The sequence below is a fragment of the Aegilops tauschii genome, chromosome 2, assembly GCF_002575655.3.
Source record: "Aegilops tauschii subsp. strangulata cultivar AL8/78 chromosome 2, Aet v6.0, whole genome shotgun sequence".
NCBI lineage: Eukaryota > Viridiplantae > Streptophyta > Magnoliopsida > Poales > Poaceae > Aegilops > Aegilops tauschii.
This window is the reverse complement of record NC_053036.3, coordinates 395,564,808-395,583,779: the sequence shown is the minus strand read 5'-3', so window position 1 is coordinate 395,583,779 and position 18,972 is coordinate 395,564,808. Positions and strand designations below refer to the sequence as shown.

The 18,972-nt window shown below is 43.9% G+C and overlaps 2 protein-coding genes across 3 annotated transcripts in view; both read right to left on the bottom strand.

Moving 5' to 3' along the window:
* Nucleotides 1-5,508: 5,508 nt before the first annotated feature.
* LOC109785917 (uncharacterized) lies at nucleotides 5,509-12,842 on the bottom strand. Its single transcript, XM_020344500.4, has 6 exons — nucleotides 12,443-12,842; nucleotides 12,090-12,229; nucleotides 11,093-11,204; nucleotides 7,574-7,638; nucleotides 6,486-6,571; nucleotides 5,509-5,803 (listed from the first exon to the last, which is right to left on the bottom strand). The coding sequence occupies exons 2-6, from the start codon at nucleotides 12,114-12,116 to the stop codon at nucleotides 5,560-5,562; spliced, it is 534 nt and encodes a 177-aa protein (XP_020200089.1). The 5' UTR covers nucleotides 12,117-12,229; nucleotides 12,443-12,842; the 3' UTR covers nucleotides 5,509-5,559.
* A 175-nt stretch (nucleotides 12,843-13,017) lies between these two features.
* LOC109785914 (uncharacterized) overlaps nucleotides 13,018-18,972 on the bottom strand; it is a 38,935-nt gene continuing 32,980 nt past the window's right edge. Inside the window, exons 2-9 of one of the 2 annotated variants that reach the window (XM_073508638.1) lie at nucleotides 18,027-18,387; nucleotides 16,538-17,104; nucleotides 16,349-16,455; nucleotides 14,859-16,251; nucleotides 14,529-14,756; nucleotides 14,215-14,448; nucleotides 13,879-14,132; nucleotides 13,018-13,788 (exon numbers count right to left, since the gene is read on the bottom strand). In XM_073508638.1, coding sequence (XP_073364739.1) covers nucleotides 13,317-13,788; nucleotides 13,879-14,132; nucleotides 14,215-14,448; nucleotides 14,529-14,756; nucleotides 14,859-16,251; nucleotides 16,349-16,455; nucleotides 16,538-17,104; nucleotides 18,027-18,200 — 3,429 coding nt within the window. In that variant the 5' untranslated portion in view covers nucleotides 18,201-18,387 and the 3' untranslated portion in view covers nucleotides 13,018-13,316. Of the gene's footprint in view, nucleotides 13,789-13,878; nucleotides 14,133-14,214; nucleotides 14,449-14,528; nucleotides 14,757-14,858; nucleotides 16,252-16,348; nucleotides 16,456-16,537; nucleotides 17,105-18,026; nucleotides 18,388-18,972 lie in introns of those variants that run through there. The other variant, XM_020344498.4, reaches the window with a different exon arrangement.

The window sequence follows — 18,972 nt, the reverse complement described above, 5'->3', positions numbered from 1 at the left end:
GTGGCGAGCACTTAGCTTTTTTTCATTCGCATGAGTTGGAACGATGTGCCCACTGCCTGGTTTTACGGCCAGTTAGAGGTTAGTTAGCACCTATTGTTAGCAGCAGCGTTGGGTTAGCGAGCGCTATGATGATTTTTTAATTTACAACATTTATTTATTTTCCTCCATAAGCGCCTATGTAAGCATCTACCGTCGAAGATGACATCAGGCGTTGTTTGTTACAATGCTGGAGGCTAATTAGCAAGCGCTAGGAAAACTGGCTGTCGCACAAGCGCTTTACCCTGCATAGCAAAAAATGCACAAGCACTCGCTTCTAATTTTTGTGTCGATGCCTCGTACGATGCCAGGAATCAACGTCCCAACCGCCCATTGACCTAGGAATTAATCCTGCTGCCCGCGTTGGACATGCCCTTAGGTGCTTTGGGATGGATCAGTGGTTGGGTTGCGCCCTTTCTTGGGGCGTTGGGTTGACCGAATTGCCCCTCCCGACGCATTTGCTTATGCATGACATTGTAGCAGGGATCTGGTATATATGCTCAGATTGCTCAATGATGAGGATAAAATGATTAAATACAAAAAATGATAAAATGAGAGATGATTAGGTTGAGTGGGATGGTATTTTTTTTCCTTGTCACATTGCAGCGGTGAAGAAGGTTTGTGAAGAAAATTAGAATTAGATGGGACTAAGAAAAAAGCTGAAAGATACTTGAAGTCCATCATCCCTATTGCTTCCTGACACGTCATAGACAAAAATGGTCCATACATGTGGTGCAGTTATTCTTGGTTTTGGTCAAGCCAAGTTTATCCTACCAGTGCTCTTGCCGGTGGAAAAGGAGATGCAATCCATGAAGAACTAGCTAGGAAAGTGAATTTTGACAAGGAAAATGTGAAATTGTTGGACCTAGAGAAAAAAAGATGGTCCCAAATGGTATGGGTTGGCTACTCACCCTAGTGGGCCTTGGCTGGGGTCACAAAAATATGGGCCGACCCAGGTCCTCGATGGCAGTCGGGTGAGAGAGATAAGATCTAGGGTTCCGAGAGTGGTCTTTGTCCCTCCCACTCTCTGTCTTCCCCATCGCCATCCCTGCCACGGTCGCTGCCCCCTCACCACAAAAGTTTGAGAGATCCTTTGTCAGGTAGTTGCAGCGCGACCAATGGAGCGTGGGGCATGCAACCTTCGCTCCCCCTCGTGGTCGCGTTGCAGGCAAAGAGTGCGACCGTGTGGGGAAATTGGACAAAAGAGAAGAGGATCGTCGCTGGGAAGATAATCAAAGGGCTCGACAGGAGGATTGGAGGCGTAAGGAAGAAAGGGAGGCGGAGGTAAGATGAGAGAAGAAGGATTGAAGAGACACATAGTCAAAGAACGAAAGATGGATGAGGCCCACAGGGTTGAGAAGCACAAGGAGGAACAATTGATTGCAAGAGAGAATCGAAGCCTGGCGAAGAGAGGAGGACATCAGGGTGATGAAAGCCGATGGAGCCACATGCCAGAGATGATGGTGGCTGCGTCTGCATCTGCGATGGGAGGGACAAGATCGGTAACCGTTGATACGTCTCCATCGTATCTATAGTTTTTGATTGTTTCATGCCATTATTTTAGAACTTTCACATATTTTCGGCAACAATTTATATGATTTTCTTGGACTAACATATTGATCCAGTACCCAGTGCCAGCTCCTGTTTGTTGTATATTTTTTGTTTCATAGAAAATCCATATCAAACGAAGTCCAAACGCAATAAAATTTTACGGAGATTTTTTTGTAATATATGTGAATTTTTGGTGCAAGAATCAACACAAGGGGTGGCCCATATGTCCCACAAACTCACACAACACGCCCCCTACCCTGGGGCGCACCTGGCAGGCTTGTGGCCACCCAGTAAGTCCGTTGTGGTGTCCTTCTGCCTCAAGGAAGCTAATATCTGGAAAAAATCTTGTTAAAATTTTATCCCAATCGGAGTTACGTATCTCCGGGAATATAAGAAACGGTGAGAGGCCAGAAAACAGGAACACAGAATAGGGGAGAGAGAGAGAGAGAGAGAGAGAGAGAGAGATCCAATCTTGGAGGGGCTCCTCCCCTCCGAGAGCCATGGCGCCCAAGGACCAGAGGAGAAACCCTCCTCACATCTGAGCGAAGGCCAAGCAAGAAGAAGGAGGGGGGCTCTCACCCCCTCTCTCCTGGTGGAGCCAGAACAATGCCCGGGGAACATCGTGTAACGCCGATCTACTCCAACAACTCCTTCATCTTCATCAATACCTCGATCACCTTCCCTCATCTATTATCAGTGGTCCACTCTCCCACAACCGTTGTACCCCATGCTTGAACATGGTGCTTTATGCTATATATTATTATTCAATCATGTGTAGCCATCCTATGATGTTTGAGTGGATTTCTTTTGTCCTATGGGTAGATTGATGATCTTGATTGGTTTGAGTTGCATGTTTTATTTTGGTGTTGTCCTATGGTGCCTTCCGTGTCCCGCAAACGTGGGAGATTCCCACTGTAGGGTGTTGCAATACGTTCATGATTCGCTTATAGTGGGTTGCGAAGTGACAGAAGGTTAAACCCAAGTAAGGGGGTTGTTTCGTATGGGAGTAAAGAGCACTTGACACTTAATGATATGGTTGGATTTTACCTTAATAATCTTTAGTAGTTGCGGATGCTTGCTAGAGTTCCAATCATAAATCCATATGATACATGTACAAAAATTATGTTAGCTCATGCCTCTCCCTCATATAAAATTGCAATAGTGATTATCGATCTTGTTATCAATTGCCTAGGACAAACTCGCAAATCTTACCACCACTTTTCCACACTAGCTATACTAACTTAATTGTTCTTTTATTAAAACAGCACCTAACTTTCATTTTCACATTCTTTATTATCTTGCAAAATTTATCCCACTACACCTACAAAGTACTAGTAGATTTATTCTTGTTCTAGGTAAAGCAAATGTTGGTGTGAGTACAGTTGTATAGGTGGTCGATAGAACTTGAAGGGAATATTAATTCTATCTTTAACTCCTCGTTAGGTTTGACACTTTTACTTATCAAAAAAGGTTACAAATGATCCCCTATACTTGTGGGTTATCGCCCGTCGATGCTGATATTGTCTTTTCCAAGATTCATGTCGATCCCAACACTACAGGAATTACCCTAGTTGCCGACGGCAAAAGGTATGCCGCGAATTTTTACCGGGGCCGTCAGAGCTACGCGGACGACCGATGGAAAACTGTCGGCAAAGTTGGTGCTATGTCGAGGGCAGCCGTCGACATATATTTTTCTATGATGAGGGCAACCGTCGGGAAAATAGGGGTCGTCGGCATATATGCCTTTTGGCTGACAGAGACCCATTATATATATATTTGCCGACGACGGCCATCGGCAAAGTTTTTTCTCTATTATTTTTAACTTTAAATACTTTTGTGTTTTTGAAAAATCTTTTTTAAAAATTGAATTTTATTAATTCAAATCTGACTTATCTAAACTTACCATATACAAATTATATATCAATTTGGGGTAGAATTTTTCATAGATTATGAATATCCACTTTGTTTCTATTTTTGAGTAAGTTAAAAATGCAACTTCATGTACTTTTTCAAATAGGTCCTTATACTTTATCAAAATCACAAGTAATTCATACTTGCATTGATTTTGACAGATTGTATATGGGTTTTTTGATCAAAATCATGAAAGGATTCTATTGGTATACTATGTTTTCAAATTTGAACAAACTAAAATCATGTTTGCTTCAAATTTGCATAAACCCCCTCTTGTTTTGACTTTTTTGTATATTTTTTATTCCTTGGCCAAATGAGGCAAATTTTATATATATTTGCATCAGAAAGTTTCAAGGATTTCAAAAATAATATTTTTACACACGAGTTGCCACTGATGGAGGTTCGACACTTAGAGGGGCTAGACTTGTCGGTCAAATGGGTCAGGGTTAGGCCACTGTGTGGTCTTCGGAGGGTCCGAATCCTACCAAAACTTGCATTGTGTGTCCTAATATATGTATACAAGTGTGGTGGGAGGTTCAAATAGCGAATACCCCGCTTCCAAGTGTGACATGCTTCACCGACGATAGTAACACTGAAGGAATGTTCTGCTCATTTAGTTGTGGTTCTCACGTGTTATACATACAAGTGTTACTGTTCTTTGGTATGATATATGATATAGTCATGTTATCTATATAGTTCAGTATTTGTAATTGCATACACTATAATGGTTTCTCCTGTTCACTTATGCGCTTCCTGTAGTTTAGTTCCTTTTGTTGTACATGTATAATTAGCTACTTTTTACTAACCCAAGTGTTGCGATGTGCTTGTGTATCTAGTACAGGAATATATCAAGTGTAAGTGGGTGCACATGTGCTTGTGTATCCATAGGAGGTTGATCTCCAGGACATGGAGGTGATGAAAAAGAAGATAGAAAAGAGCTTAGAATAGGTGTAGTCCAGGTTTTAGTTTAGTTTTTTCTTTTTATTCATTTAATATAATGTAAATATTTGAGAACTTCGTACCTTATATAATTATTAATAAAGCGTATGGTTTCATAACATACTGTAAGTCTTGTATAATTACTTTGTATTATCCATTTCTAATTCACTTTGAATTATTTATTTGTTATATTGAAGTTGGAATCTTCTGCCATCTGGCCTTGCCGTCGGCATAGGTGACCACCAAGAGGACCCAAGGCGGCGACCCGTGGCATAGCTATGCCGACGGCAAACCGGCACGTGTCTGGACGGTGTTTGACGGCTGTGTCGTCTACTTTTTTTGCCGATGGCTCGAGAAAACCGTCGGCATATGTTTCTATGCCTATGGCTTTTGTACGCCAACGGCCATCCGGGCTTTACTGAGGGTATCAAAGAGGACGGCTGTATGCTGACAGTTTTGGGGCCTTTGCCGACGGCTTTGGCCGTCGGCATACACACCGTTTCCTGTGGTGCAAGCACACTGCAAGCAAGTCCTCGCTTGGTGGTGACCGTCGTTCTATACCTGCATTGCCCCCAAAGAAGATGTCTCCCAAAATCAGAGAGCGCAATGAAGCAGAGACATTGTTGGGTAGTGATGCACACAAAAATAGTGTTATCCTGGCATCGTTATCCACTCCTTTGAAGTGTGATGGCTATGGTCAGGGTCACTCTGTGGCAAATTGCCCAGACAAGAAACCCTGGGAGTTTACTCCTGAATTCTTGATTACTTTGCGTCTGATGAATTTGGTCAGGGCTTTTTCTCCATCCTTGAGGTTTGTTCTGAAGCAAAGAGCTACTCCCTCTGTTCCAAAATGTATGTCGCTGGGGAATATGTTCCAACCAGGTGAAAATGGGCAAATGGACATTTATGCCCCCAGTTCAAACTTTGAATCAGTCAGTCTTCTTCCTCAGCGTCTTCCACCTCTGCCTCCGCCCCGGCGCTCCACCTCCGCCTCCGCGGCTCCGCCACCCGCCCTCCACCTCCACCTCCACCCCCGCCCTCCACCTCCATCTCCACCCCCGCGCTCCTCCTCTCCCAGGCCAGGGGCTCCTCCTGGCCCGCGCGCACCCAGGTGGTGCTCTGCTACCGCCCGCTGGTGGAGACGAGCTGCTGCTCTGCTGCCGGCCGCTGGTGGAGGCGAGCTGGTGCTCTGCTGTCGCCCGCTGGTGGAGGCGAGCTGCTGCCTGCGCGCGCCCAGGGGCTGTTCCTCCCCATGCACAGGTGTTGCTGCCGCTGAAGTCCTCGCCGCTGGGCAGGAGCTGCTTTAGCTAGAGTTCTCAATTTTGCTCGCCTAGGTTCATCTCCTCGCCCATTACTCCCTCTGCATCTGAGTAAACAATTTGATGATCATAAAATTGCTGCAATCATCTGTCTTAAATAATTTGAATAATTGCATGCAGTACAATCTTGGAGTAATACTGAAATTTAACACTGAAACTGAACAGTGATATTGAACACTGAGTATAACATGTACTGTCAATACAAGTTTGGACTTGTACTGTCAATACAAAAATTGAACATGTACTGTCAATTTAGCACAGGTTTGGACTTAGTTTCATCAGTACTGCAAATCAGTAGGAGTATGAATTAACGGGCAGAAATAATTGCTACTCTCATTTCAGGTAAAATTGAGTAGGAATAGGAGTATGAATATCAGGAGCATGAATATCAGGAAGGGTAGTGGTAAAACATAGAGCATGGCCTCCGAAAATTTTACCCCAGCCTTACTTTGAACTCACTATCATTTATGTACTTCATTATTCCCATAAGAGGGTCTCTTTCACCTGTAACTCGACATGATCAAGTAAAGTGTGCACATGTCTATTTTTATTTGAATCTTCAGAATGTCCAAACTTTTAAACACTATGGTATGACTGAACAATCTAAACTGTTTGACATTATTTGATGTAAATAAAATACTCCGGTCATTCTTAGTATGCAATCTGCAGTAGTGCTTTGAAAAAACACTAGGGGAAATGACTTGAATGGAGAAATGTTGAGAGACCAACCTGCTACCTGAAAGGTGCGGCATGCCCACACATGAGTCACTAATACTCTCACACATCTTTTTCCAATAGCCCTTCTTTAAAACAATCTGGTGGAAAAAAACGTTCAAGGTCACAAGTCACAATCTGGTGGAGTATGACTCAACATACTCTATGATGAATGAATGGAGGTAAAAGTATGGAGTATTTACTGAATGAATAATCAAGTAAACAATGCATGGAGGTAAAAGGAAAAAAAGAAGCTAAATTCACGGGGAAGAATAGAGCAAAATAATTTAGACAGAATAATTTAAAGACAGAATAAATTCTGAAAGAACCTCTGCCATCAGTTGATATGTTGATTTACTTTAAATAAAAATCATAGACTGAAAATGCTGTCATCTGGATTACACATGTTCTTTTTCTCATTAAAGGGTCATGAGACAGCTACTGAAAACAGACTGGAGTAAATTGTTTTTCTAAGAACACACACACAACAAAAACAGGTTCATGACTGGAGTAGTACTGTCATAAGACCCGACAAAACATCTTTTGGCTGGGAGAGATTTGAGTATTTTTACATCATTGATAAGAGATTTTATTACTGTAATAATACCTGACCAAACATCTTGATTTTATTACATCATTTGACAGAATCTGAATGTACTAATGCAGCAATATTGTCAAATTCAGTTTGCATAAGTCAAATGGAAATTAAATGCAGCAGTACTGTCAACTTATTGCAGTGAATATCATTGATACTGAAATTGGATTGTTAATTTGGAAAGGATCAATACTCCACACTTGCTACAGTTGCTAGTACAATAGTTACACTTGCTATTGATGAACCTCTACTAGAACCTGCTGGATATTTTGACAGTCATAAAGTTTCAGTTAATTTCAGTTTGAGGAAAAGTTTCATGTACTACTCCAAGTCCTACACTAAACTACTCCAAGATCATTTTCATTTCCATTTGATCATTTAACGTTAAACAAGCAGTGCAAGCAAGAGAATAGTGCAAACAAAGTATGCAATAATGTTGTACTGCTCCAATTGATCATTTTCATTTCCAAAATGTACTGGTGTGCATCTTGAAAGTTCAACCTCTTACCTTGAAAGTTCTTTTCAGTTGCCCGGAGAACATGGATCTCCCAGACCTCAAGTACACCCCACCTGCTGAAGATGAAGATGAAATGGACGAAGATGTGAGAGATGAAATGGACGAAGATGTAGGAGATGCAATTGTTCAACATGCAGGTAAATGACTCAAATGATCATGAGTAGAGAGTAAATGACTCAAATGACTTGTGTAAATGCATTGTTGTACTCCATTTGATCATATATTTTCTTTGTGCAGGTGTTGAGCAAGCAGTTCAGAAAAGGGATATCCTAGATGACAAGCAAAGATATGCCGCTTATGTTGCAATGCATACATTGTGCATGAGTAGAGGGGGAAAGTTTAAGAGAGATGACAAGAAAAATATTGCTGATTTCTTTGGAGTGGGTGTTTGGAATATACAAAGAATTTGGAAGAAAGCGATGGAGCAAATTGCTGAAGGTCTGGACGTAGATGTTTCAAGTCAGAGGAAAGGAAATTGTGGAAGAAAGCCGAAAGACATTAATCTAGAGCAAATCCCTACCATCCCACTGAACAGGAGGTCTACTATTAGGTCACTTGCCTGGCAACTCGGGTGCAGCCCTACGACACTCCACCAGAAGTTCATGCTGAAGTTGATAAAGAGGCATACAAACTATTTGAAGCCAACTCTGAATGAAAAGAACAAGAAGGATAGAATGAAATTTTGCTTGTCAATGCTTGATGAGACAACAACACAATCTGGAAGGCCAAAATTCAAGACCATGCACAACATTATTCATATTGATGAGAAATGGTTTTATATGACCAAGAAAAAAAGGAATTATTATCTGCTGTATGGGGAGGAAGAGCCTACGAGAACTCTGCAAAACGGCAGTTGTATTGGAAAGGTTATGTTCTTGACAGCTGTTGCTAGGCCGAGGTGGGATAACGAAGGAAATGTGACCTTCTCTGGAAAAATTGGAATTTGGCCGTTTGTGAAAGAAGTTCCGGCTCAGAGGAGAAGCGACAACAGGCCCAGAGGAACATTGGAGACAAAGTCCATAAAAGTCAACAGGCAAGTAATGAGAGAGTTCATGATAGAGAACCTACTGCCAGCAATACAAGCATCTTGGCCTGAGAATGATGTTGGGCAAACCATCTATATACAGCAAGACAACGCTAAGCCTCATATCTTGCCTAACGACCCAGAATTTGTAGCAGCTGTGGAAAGAACGGGACTCGATATCAGACTAATTCAACAACCTGCCAATAGCCCTGATCTGAATGGACTTGACCTTGGGTTCTTCAACTCGTTGCAATCTCTAACAGATTGTCTAAGCCCTAGAACGCTTCAGGATCTTATCAAGGGTGTGCTAGATGAATTTGAAAACTATGAGGTTTACAAGTTGAACAGAGTTTTCCTATCTCTACAAGCTTGCATGGTTGAAATCTTGAACCATGCAGGGGCCAATGGGTATAAAATACCCCGTGCGAACAAGGAAAGGCTAGAGAACCTTGGGATGCTGCCTCCAAGACTTACATGCCCTCGAGAGGTATATGTAAATGCCCTACACAATCTTGGGATAATGGAGAGAGTTGCTTGTTGAGATGCTTGAGGAGTTGCTTGTTGAGATGCTAGTTGAGATGCTTGAGTAGTTGCCTGTGGAGATGCTAGTTAAGATGCTTGAGGAGTTGCTTGTTGAGATGCTTGAGGATTTGCTTGTTGAGATGCTTGAGGAGTTGCTTGTCGAGATGCTTGTCGAGATGCTTGAGGAGTTGCCTATTGAGATGCTTGTCGAGATGCTTGAGGAGTTGCTTGTCGAGATGCTTGAGGAGTTGCTTGTTGAGATGCTTATCAAGATGCTTGTTGAGATGCTTGAGGAGTTGCTTGTTGAGATGCTTGACTTGCTTGTGATTATTTGTGTGGAGTATGTGTAACTACTTGTTTGTGTGGAGTATATGTAAACCCTAGAGATGAGGCTTGTGTGGAGTATATGCAACTCCTTGAGAAGAGACTTGTGTGGAGTGCATCATTTGTATGATCATTTTCGGAAAACCCCATGTGAAATGACTCCATCTGTTTGCAAAAGGCTTCTATGGACTGGATTTTACTCCATATATATGATCATTTTTGTTTGAAAAGTTTCATTTAATTTTGTGTGGAGTGCATCATTTGTGTGATCATTTTTGTTTAATTAAGAGATAAGTGGAGAGGGCATTGGAAGAGAGAGAGAGAGAGAGAGAGAGAGAGAAGAGAAGAGAAGAGAGGGAACTGGAAGATAATCAAGCACTCCAAGAAGAAAGAAGAGAACAGAAGAGAGAAAGAGGAGTACTCCATTAGTGAAAGTTTCATTTGGTTTTATTTGATTTAGGTCTCATATTGTTGCACTATTGTAAGAGGGCAAAAGAGAAAGAGAAGACAGAAGAAAGAGAAGAGAGGAGAGGAGAAGAGTAGTTTAGTTTAGTTTTAATTAAATGAAAAGGTTTAATTAACCAAGAACTACTCCTACTCCTACTCATATTCCAAGAACTACTCCTACTCCTACTCCAAGAACTATTCCTACTCCTAATTTTAATTAAAACTAAACATCGAGTCCACACGATTTTAATTTTAATTTAAGGAAAATTCCACACTATTTTACTTGTATGGCCTATCGTGATTTTACTGAAATTACTCCATGCTTTAGTGAATTTAGTGAATCAAGTCTGAAGAAGCTACAGAAGCTACAGGAGATCACTAAATCTCTACAGGATATCACTACCAAAAATTTGGAGAGAGAGAGAGAGAGGAAACTAGAAGATACTCTTAATGCAAGCACTCCTAATGCTTGCACTCAATTTACAGTACTCCTAATGCTACAACAGTTAACAACAACTGAAATTACTGTAATGTCCAACAATTACAGTACACTGAATATTACTGAAACTTACCAGAGGTCAGAAAATATGCTTCAAATTTTGACAAAACTTCAATTAATTTTGACAAATTTTGACTCCAGATTTACAACTTCATTTCAGACAAAACTTTAGTGAATCACTAAATATTTTCAGATACAAAACCTGCACATTCTTGACTAAGACAATTCCTAAAAAAACTACTCCTCTCTTGAGAAGTTGGAGTAACAGAAGTTGCACTTGCATAAGTACAGAAGGTACACACACTAAATTTTCAATTTTCTGAAGAAGCACATGCAGACCTAAGACAATTTTTCTGAAGTTTAATAAAACTACAGAAGCTGCACCACGACTAAGCTACAGAATTTCCCTCGCCAAAGCAATGAACATTCATGACTAGCAAGGGAACTGCAAGATTAACAAGCTACTCTGAAGCTGAAGCTACAGAAGTTCAACAAGCTACAAAAGTTGGAGTAATAGAAGCTTCATGAGAAGATTCATAGTGATGAATTCATGAGAAACTTCTTTGTTAATCTACAGAAGCTAAAGACGATTCATAAGCTAGTGAAGCTACAGAAGCTTCATGTGTAACAGAGGCTACAGAAGCTTCATGAGTAACAGAAGGCTACACAAACTTCATGAGAAGTTGGAGAATACCATGAGGACGACAAGGTACGTATTGCAGCAGCAGGCTTCTCCCTCCATGGCCCTCCTCTCCTCTTGAATCGATATGGGCAGGAGCTTTTCCCTTCATGTCCTGGCCCCCTTCCTTTACCATGCAAGGAGTTTCAGTAGACAAGTTAACAGAAGCTACAGACGAGAACTTTTAAAAGAAGCTACAGAAGCTTCATGAGAATAAGTTTCAATGATTTTTTTTTTGATCCAGGACAAGTTTGATCAATCCAATGATTTGTTGTTTCTCACTGTCAGTATGAAAGATTGATCTCATGTTGTTTATTTTGCAGCATAGGGAAGTCCTTTCTGCAGGACAGAAATTTGTGGTGGATAAAGAGGCGAGAACCAACAAGTAATTGATCTCTTTTCCTAATGGTCGAACAACTGCAGCTTCGGTTTAAGCAATAAGAGCCATATTCAGGTTAGAGATATGATTAGAAACACTAATGCCATTCGTGATATAACCTGATTTCAGCCCAGGGTTCTTAAGTTTTGTTTTCTGGATTTGAGATAAATTCAATCAATTTTTTGAGGAATTTTGACGAAAAAATTGAACGTATTTTGTTTTTGGCTCGATTTCACATGTCACTACCTTTTTACTAATTGTAAATACTCACAGAAATCACAGTATATCAACTCACAGAAATTTGGATGCTTTTGAATAAAGTTTTTGAGGAAAAGAGCACTCTGGTTCAGTCCAGTTCAGTATCCATAAACATAGTGTAATGTTCAGGGTTCAGTGTACGAGCATAGCTACTTGAGCTCAATACCAGTTTAGCACTTTATAACAAAAATTGCAGCACAAGGTAACTAGGTGAAGCTGCAGATTCATGACCAAGACTAGGTAACAGAAGCTACAGAAGTTCATGAGAATATTAACGAAGACACAAAATTAGCTCCACTACAAGAAAGAACAGTACAGGAATCTACTCTTGGCACAACACAACAAAGTTTACCAAGATGTGTACACAAAGTTTACCATCAAGGTTGTGATGCTGCGCTGCATCAGGTTCTACAGGAATGAAGTTTGTGATGCTGCACTGTCCATGGCTCTGTCATGCGCTGTCCATGGCTCCTGTCCAAGGCTCTTTCCTACTCTAGGCTCTCTACTCCATCCATCTGGCCAAATCAAAGAGGAAAACAAATTAGGGAAGTTTAACTAATAAATGCAGTTTACCCAGCCCCATGGTGAGAGGAAAACAAGCTGCAGTTACCACACACCCAAATTCAACCAATCTACTCCGGCCGGCCGGTTATCAAGTTCAAAGGTCTTGTTCAAAGGGAAGAAGAAGAAGAAGAATCTGTTCCATCAAAGAGGAGACGGGGTCAGACCTTGATGCAGTACATGGTCCAGATGCGGCTCCACCTCCACCTGCTCGGGCTCCAGCTCCTACTGCCGCCGTCTTCACGCCCGCGCCGGCGCCGCTCCGGCTCCGCTTCAGCGCCTCCTTCATGCCTCTCCACAAAGCAGATCGAGCGCCAACGCACTCAGATCTAGCGCCAGCGCGCGCCTCCTCCTCGCCCAGTAGCGCGTTGCCGGCGCATAAAAATGGCAGCTTTCTGCATCTACTCCTCGCCCAGCAGTGCATTGCCGAAGTTTGAGAGGGTGGCGCGTTGGGAGCGGTGAGCTAGGCGATGGTGCGGAGCAAGATGCCGGCGAGAGGGCACATCGACGGGGAGAGGACGGCGTCGGGCGCGAGAGAGAGACGAGTGATGGGGAACGAGTGCTGGGCGGCGTCGGGCGCGAGACAGGGGAATGTGTCGGTCGGCAGGGGTAGAATGGGAAACTCAGGAAATTTGGTAGCCTAGGAAATTTTGTATGCAAAATCGTTAAACGACATACATTTCGGAACAGAGGGAGTAGATGTTTTGAGCCTTTAACAGATAAATCCATATGATGCGACTGCTCAAACAAACGAGATATATTTGCATCATAGACAATTACTAACATTATTGAGTTCTATTACAGTGACTGCACCATCATTGGCGTAACCCAGGTGCCATTGAGCATCTCCGGGCCCTGACTGACTAAACTCTGGAGCTGGGACATCCATATATTGCCCTACACCAAGAATTCTTAACATCCTGAACTACTAATTAATTTCTGTACAATGACTTATTCCCACCTCATCCAGCGGGACAAGAATTTACACCCGACCCAACGTGTGTATTCACAGAACCAACCAAAGTAAAGCTATATTCACATTCAGGCGAGCGCTTTGTACCACGGGCCGTGGACCTTCTCCGAGACCGTGGCCACCCTGATGAGCACTTCAGCCGCCTTAACCACCCGGTCGGCGAGCTTCCCCGCGCCAACGCGGCGTAGGGCTGCATCCGCCAGCTTCTGGCCCTTGGCACCGCTGCCGCCAAGGAGGACCCCGCGGAAGGCGCAGTGGACCGCCCGGGAGACCTTCTTGAAGACGACGTCGTCCGCTTGGAGGCTCTTCAGGAGCACCCGGGTTATTATCTGCCTCCTTGCCTGAATCTTGGCGTCCGACAAAGAGCCGGCTGAGGCCGACGCGCTCATCATCGCCTCCACGATCTCTTCAGTGCCTGCCTCCGGGGAGTTGTCCAGCAGCTTCACCAGAGCGCCGAAGAGTTCTGAGATGACAGTCTCCAGCTCCGGAGGAGTGATCTTAGAATTCTCACTCATCAGGACTTGACGCAGGACGAGCATGCTGCACAAACAGTAAGTTCAGTTAGCACAGATTCAAGTTTTAATCCTGCAGACTAGACTAAAATAACATGAGTATAAGATAGTAGTTTACCTCGTAGCCATCACAATCACTTCTTGAAATTGGCCCTGCACGGCCCTCAATCTCAGGAAGTTGAGATGGAAGCTCTCAGGAGCTGACTGCAATTGTAATCCCTCCATACCACTAATAAGCTGCAACAGGCCAACCCTCACAAGCTTGTCAATCTTTTCTCCCTTGCATTCAGGTAAACCTGAACTACCTGCTGAAGCTACAGCAGCTGTTGGAGCTCCATGGCCAGCTCGGAGCACTGTAACAAGGGGCTGAGCCTGCCACAAAGGATTAAACTAGTGTCAGGAACCAGATAACAAATAGAATGCCGCTATGCTGCTGATGTTGTTAGAAACTTACATGATTTGCTGCTGGAAGAACTGAAAGAGAGCCCAGATGTTCGCTCCATTCTCCGTCCACGATGCTCTTTGATGCTGAAATCCACTGCAGAGTTACAGGGAGAGAAGCTGACGCATTGGCAGGAGGTCCATAGCGATCGCCGAAAGCCTTCTGCAGGTACTCCACTCCAGCAGAGCCTTTTATCGTCGGTTGCATCAGCTGAACATATGCCTTGCTCACTTCTACTTGCAGTTGCTGTATATAACGGAAAAATGTTAGAATTCCACTGCAGTTAATTATAGGACAAGTTTAATGTATTAACACACTCGACACACCTTTATTTCTTCCAGAGTGAACCGCAGGCCCTTGATGACAGCAATGACGAACGAGCTGACTCCATTATCAGTATCTTCAGAACTTGCAGCCAACTCACTCAATAATTTGTCATGACTTGCCTTCATCTCATCATCCTTTGCCGCAGCAGACAGCTTTCTGACCATATCCAGAGAGTACTGCAAAATCTGCCCCAGATATTGGGTGTCCTGGGAGCCTGACTCGAGTACCTTCATTTGTACAGGAACAAAATTATGTCAATGTTACATGAATAAGAAAAAAAATAAGGAACACGATGACAAACTTATATATGCAAAACACTCGGATCTTACCTGGGATAGAATTTCGAGGTCAATGTTCTCATAGATTTCCTCCTTCCATTCCTTGGGAGCCAAGTCGTGCAACGAATCCCTCACTTCCTTTACCAGGTTGATCAGTTGGCTGTAGTCAGGTTTGTCTCCTCTCATCGAGTCGGTAACCACATCCCAGAAAGCTTTCTCCATTGTTTCCCTCACTTTGTCTTGGAAATCCTTCTCAATGGTACGAGCATCATTAGAATTGCCAGCAATGGCACCACCATCCTCATGAAGCATCTCATTGACCATCTGCTCATTCTCTGTTGGCAGATTCACTGGTGATGTGCTGCTTGATGCTCCAGAAGCTCCAAACAGGGATCGCACAACAGACCTTGATCCTTCAGCATCTGTTTTGGAATTCATATTGACCTCAGTAGGCGGGAGCTTTCCAGATGAATCAATGCGCAGAGGGGTACATACGTTTGCAACAGGTGCTGCCAATGGACTTCCATTCTCCTTCGCTTCAAAGAACTTTGATCTTGCATCTGAGAGAGCAGAGTCCATACGCTCGATGCCTGCATCACCACTCAAATGCTGAACCTTCTCTCTTAGGAGTTTTTGATCGTCAGAAACCTGCTTCTGAATCGCCTTCATATCATGGGTGAGGTTGTGTGACTGCCCGTCGGCAGTTAACTTGCATGTTTGCATCATTGACAGCTCAAGCTTGCATGCAGCCCTAACAAGATCACCCTCCAATGATCTTGCATCTTTTACTTTCCACACCACAAATCCGTAAAGATAGGTGCACCACGCTTTGTCAAAATTAACCAACTGAGTCTTGAATTTACTTTGGCTGGCAACATCATAAGACTTCTGGCAACTAGATGATTCAGCACCATCAAGAGATGGCTGCCTTGAGGTTCTTCCTGGTCCCTCGAGTATTGTCTTAACTAATAGCTCAAACTCCCTGACAAAGTTTGCTGCTGACTCCATGAGTAGCTGCTCTTGCTCACCATCTCCACTTAAAACAGCACTAGGATGAGCCAGGATCATGTAAGCACAGAGTACCACCCTCAGTGAATATCTAGACAACCTGCTTGTTTCAGAAGTTCTTGCTGGCCTTTTTGCTGCAACCCTTGTTCTTCCGTCCCTACTCGGAGGTGCCTTCCTCTTTGGAGTCGCAAGGCGTTTCAGTAGATGGTCAATATTTTCTGCAGATGATGAATTTGCTGACTGACAAAGAGTCAAACGCCTCTCGAACCGATCAAGTAATGCCTTTGTAGCCTCAAGAGCTGTGGGAGATCCCATCAACATAGCTAATTCCTCAAATGGCATTGACTTCACAGATTTTTCATTAATTCCCAAAGCATCATAAGCTTGAGCTAAGGCAAGTGTTGTCTTCCTGGACTTCACAAAACTTCTCCAGCACCTATAATATACGAGAAGAAAAGTTCAATTAACTCGAACGTGCAAATACAACCAAATAGTTAGAATTCAAAGGAAAATTTAATGTATGAGGGTAATACCTTGCAAGCTTTCTTGAAAGAAAATCGGCATGCTTGATGTAATCGGCATGAGCAGAACTGCATGGACTTCCTCGCTGCTTCAAATATTCAGCTCTCTTCCTCTTGGCCTGTTCAATAAGATAACAAATCAGATAAGAAGCAGAACAGGAGAACTAAAATTGTAATCAGCGTATGTATGACAACACATACCCTCTGAAGTTTGCTATCCAGATGTTCTTTCAATTTAATCCTCTCTGCTTCTCTCTGGCTGCTTACAGTCATGGCTGCTTGTCGAATATGCATGAGCCGAGCACGAGCCTTCCTCTTCTCAGCTTCTAACAACGCCAACCGTTTCTTCTCAGCAGCAGCACGCTTTGCCAGGATAGCAGATCGCACCCGCTCTGTATACTTGCTCTCAGATGTCGCCTTCTGCACGAGGGACCTCTCTGTTCTCTCCTTCAGTGCGGCCCGCCTCTGCATATCTGCATGCAGAAGGCGCATACGGTTTTCCTCGGCCTGTCGGACACGAGACTCGACTCTAGTCTCAAGTTCCTCCTTCTCCTTCTCAAACCGCATTTCCACATCATTCTTTGCTGCTTGTCGGAGTTCATCCAACTTGGCTAACCGGTTCTGTGCCTTTGCCAAGAGGCTTAACCTTTTCTGCTCAGCTGCCTGAAGCCTGGCTTCAAGGCGCTGTCCGTAATCTTCCTCTTGAGACGACCACGATGGGCTCCGTGGCTTCTTCCTTGCTTTGCAGGATAACCAATCGTGGAATTGCTGCAGAGAAACAATTGAAAATGAGTTAATTTGATCAAGCATGTATCGCTAATTCACTTCAAACTTACTTTTAACCAAAATAACACATAATTATTTAGTTGTTTCTACAGCTCCTGCCAGGATTACATCAACCAACAGAACTACAGAAGTTGCAACTAAAATTTCAGCGGTACAAGTTACTTCTAAGCAAAACAAAGTGGTCGATGATGAAAGCAAACTATCCTACCAAACTAGGATAATTCTCCTACCACCGAAACAACCTGAAATCAATTTGCTAACTCAAGCAGTTAGAACTTACAATAATTTCACCTTTATTATTTGATTAAAAAAACTTTCCATTTTTACTGGAGACTCGGAATAAACCGATGCAGACAACTAAATTAATTACTAACAGTTCCTGTTTACGCTTTCACCGAACTACAGATAAAATTGAGACTATTTCAATGGGGGGAAACGCTTCAATTCAAAGACCAGAAAACTCCAAACTAGAAAAGAAAAGAAAAACCGGCAAAATCCAACAGAAAAGCAATTCGTGGCACCCGTGAGACCAACTTCAGCTCACGACTACCTACCTACCGCCAAAACAATTCCCAATGAATGTTACTTCGACACCCCCACGAACAGGCTCAACCAAAAGAATTCTTTCACAGGTCTAAAGTTACTGTAAAATCCTTCAAAAACAGCACCACTTTCTTAAAAAGTATAAAATGATACGCCACTTCAATAGCAGGACACGCCACTATCATTTTACCAGTAAGGATGGGAACCACCGACGAGGATAATAGTAGTAGCATATGGAAGAAGAAGAAAAAGCAGTCCTCGACACTTGGAATTCACAGTTCACGCCTCTGATTTCGCAATCCAACGTGAGGGGGAAGAAGGGGAAAAGCGAAAAATAAAGGTACCAGACAGGGACACCTACCTGCCTCCGGTGGTCGGCCTCCTTGAGCTTGGCCTCGATTTCCTCGGCGCTGGACGGCCCGCCGCCGCCGCTGGCCCTGCCCTCGAGCAGCCTCCTCCTGATCCGCGGCGGCACCCTCGCCGCCGCGCCCTCCTCCGCCGGTATCTCCATCGCCACGGGCTCCCTCACCCCCATCACCGCACCGATCAGACTCCCCTCCGTCTCCCTCGCCGGCGAATCCCGCAAGAAATCGCCTCGCTTTCTCCTCCTCCTCCCTTGCTTGCGCCGCTGCTTTACTCCTCCACTTGTTTCTCCCTTATTTTTCCCCTCGCCTCTCGAGTTTAGTTTCTTCCGCGCCGTTCTGGGTGCGCCACGCGTAGCGCTATATAGGTGCGGTACCAGGTACTCTCCGGGGGAAGCGGTTTCCCGAATCGCGGAGCGGATCGGACGCTCGGGCCGGAGCCGAGACGGATAGAGAGGGGCGTTTTGGTAAGTTTCAGGGCGTTAGGCGCTTCGGGACGGTTCGGCGGTTGGGTCGCGCCCTTTTTCGGGGCGTTGGGTTGACCGAATTGCCCCTCCCGGCGGCTTTGCTTCTCCGTTTCCGGGTTCAGATAAGTTTGATTTGAGTTCCACTAGAAAATTAGAAAAGGTTTGATTTGAGTTCGACTCGGAAATGTGATCCAGAAGTAATCGGAGCGTGTATATGTGTACGAGACTGTTTTCGATGGTTTTCTTAAGGAAAATGTTTGTGACCGGCGGACCGGCCGAAGCTTGGGCCGGTCACGCGCGAGTCGCACGATCGCCCAGATCCATCGTCCCCTGTTGGTTCCCAACGTGGCCACGTCATACCAGGCCGGTCCCACCCACATCTCTTCCTCCGTTCAGATCTTTCTCGACCACTCGTTCAGATCCCATCTCCCCCTCTCTCTCCTTCCTCCAGACGCGTCGCTCTCCTCTCTGCCTCCCC

Coding starts and splice junctions, on each gene's coding strand:
- LOC109785917 (XM_020344500.4), bottom strand. CDS start 12,116: ATGCAGCGCAGCATCACAACCTTGATG. Junction 11,205..12,089: donor GCAGCATCACAACCTTGATG/GTAAACTTTGTG, acceptor TGCATGGTAAAG/GAAGGGGGCCAGGACATGAA. Junction 5,804..6,485: donor CCGCACCTTTCAGGTAGCAG/GTTGGTCTCTCA, acceptor TTGTTTACTCAG/ATGCAGAGGGAGTAATGGGC.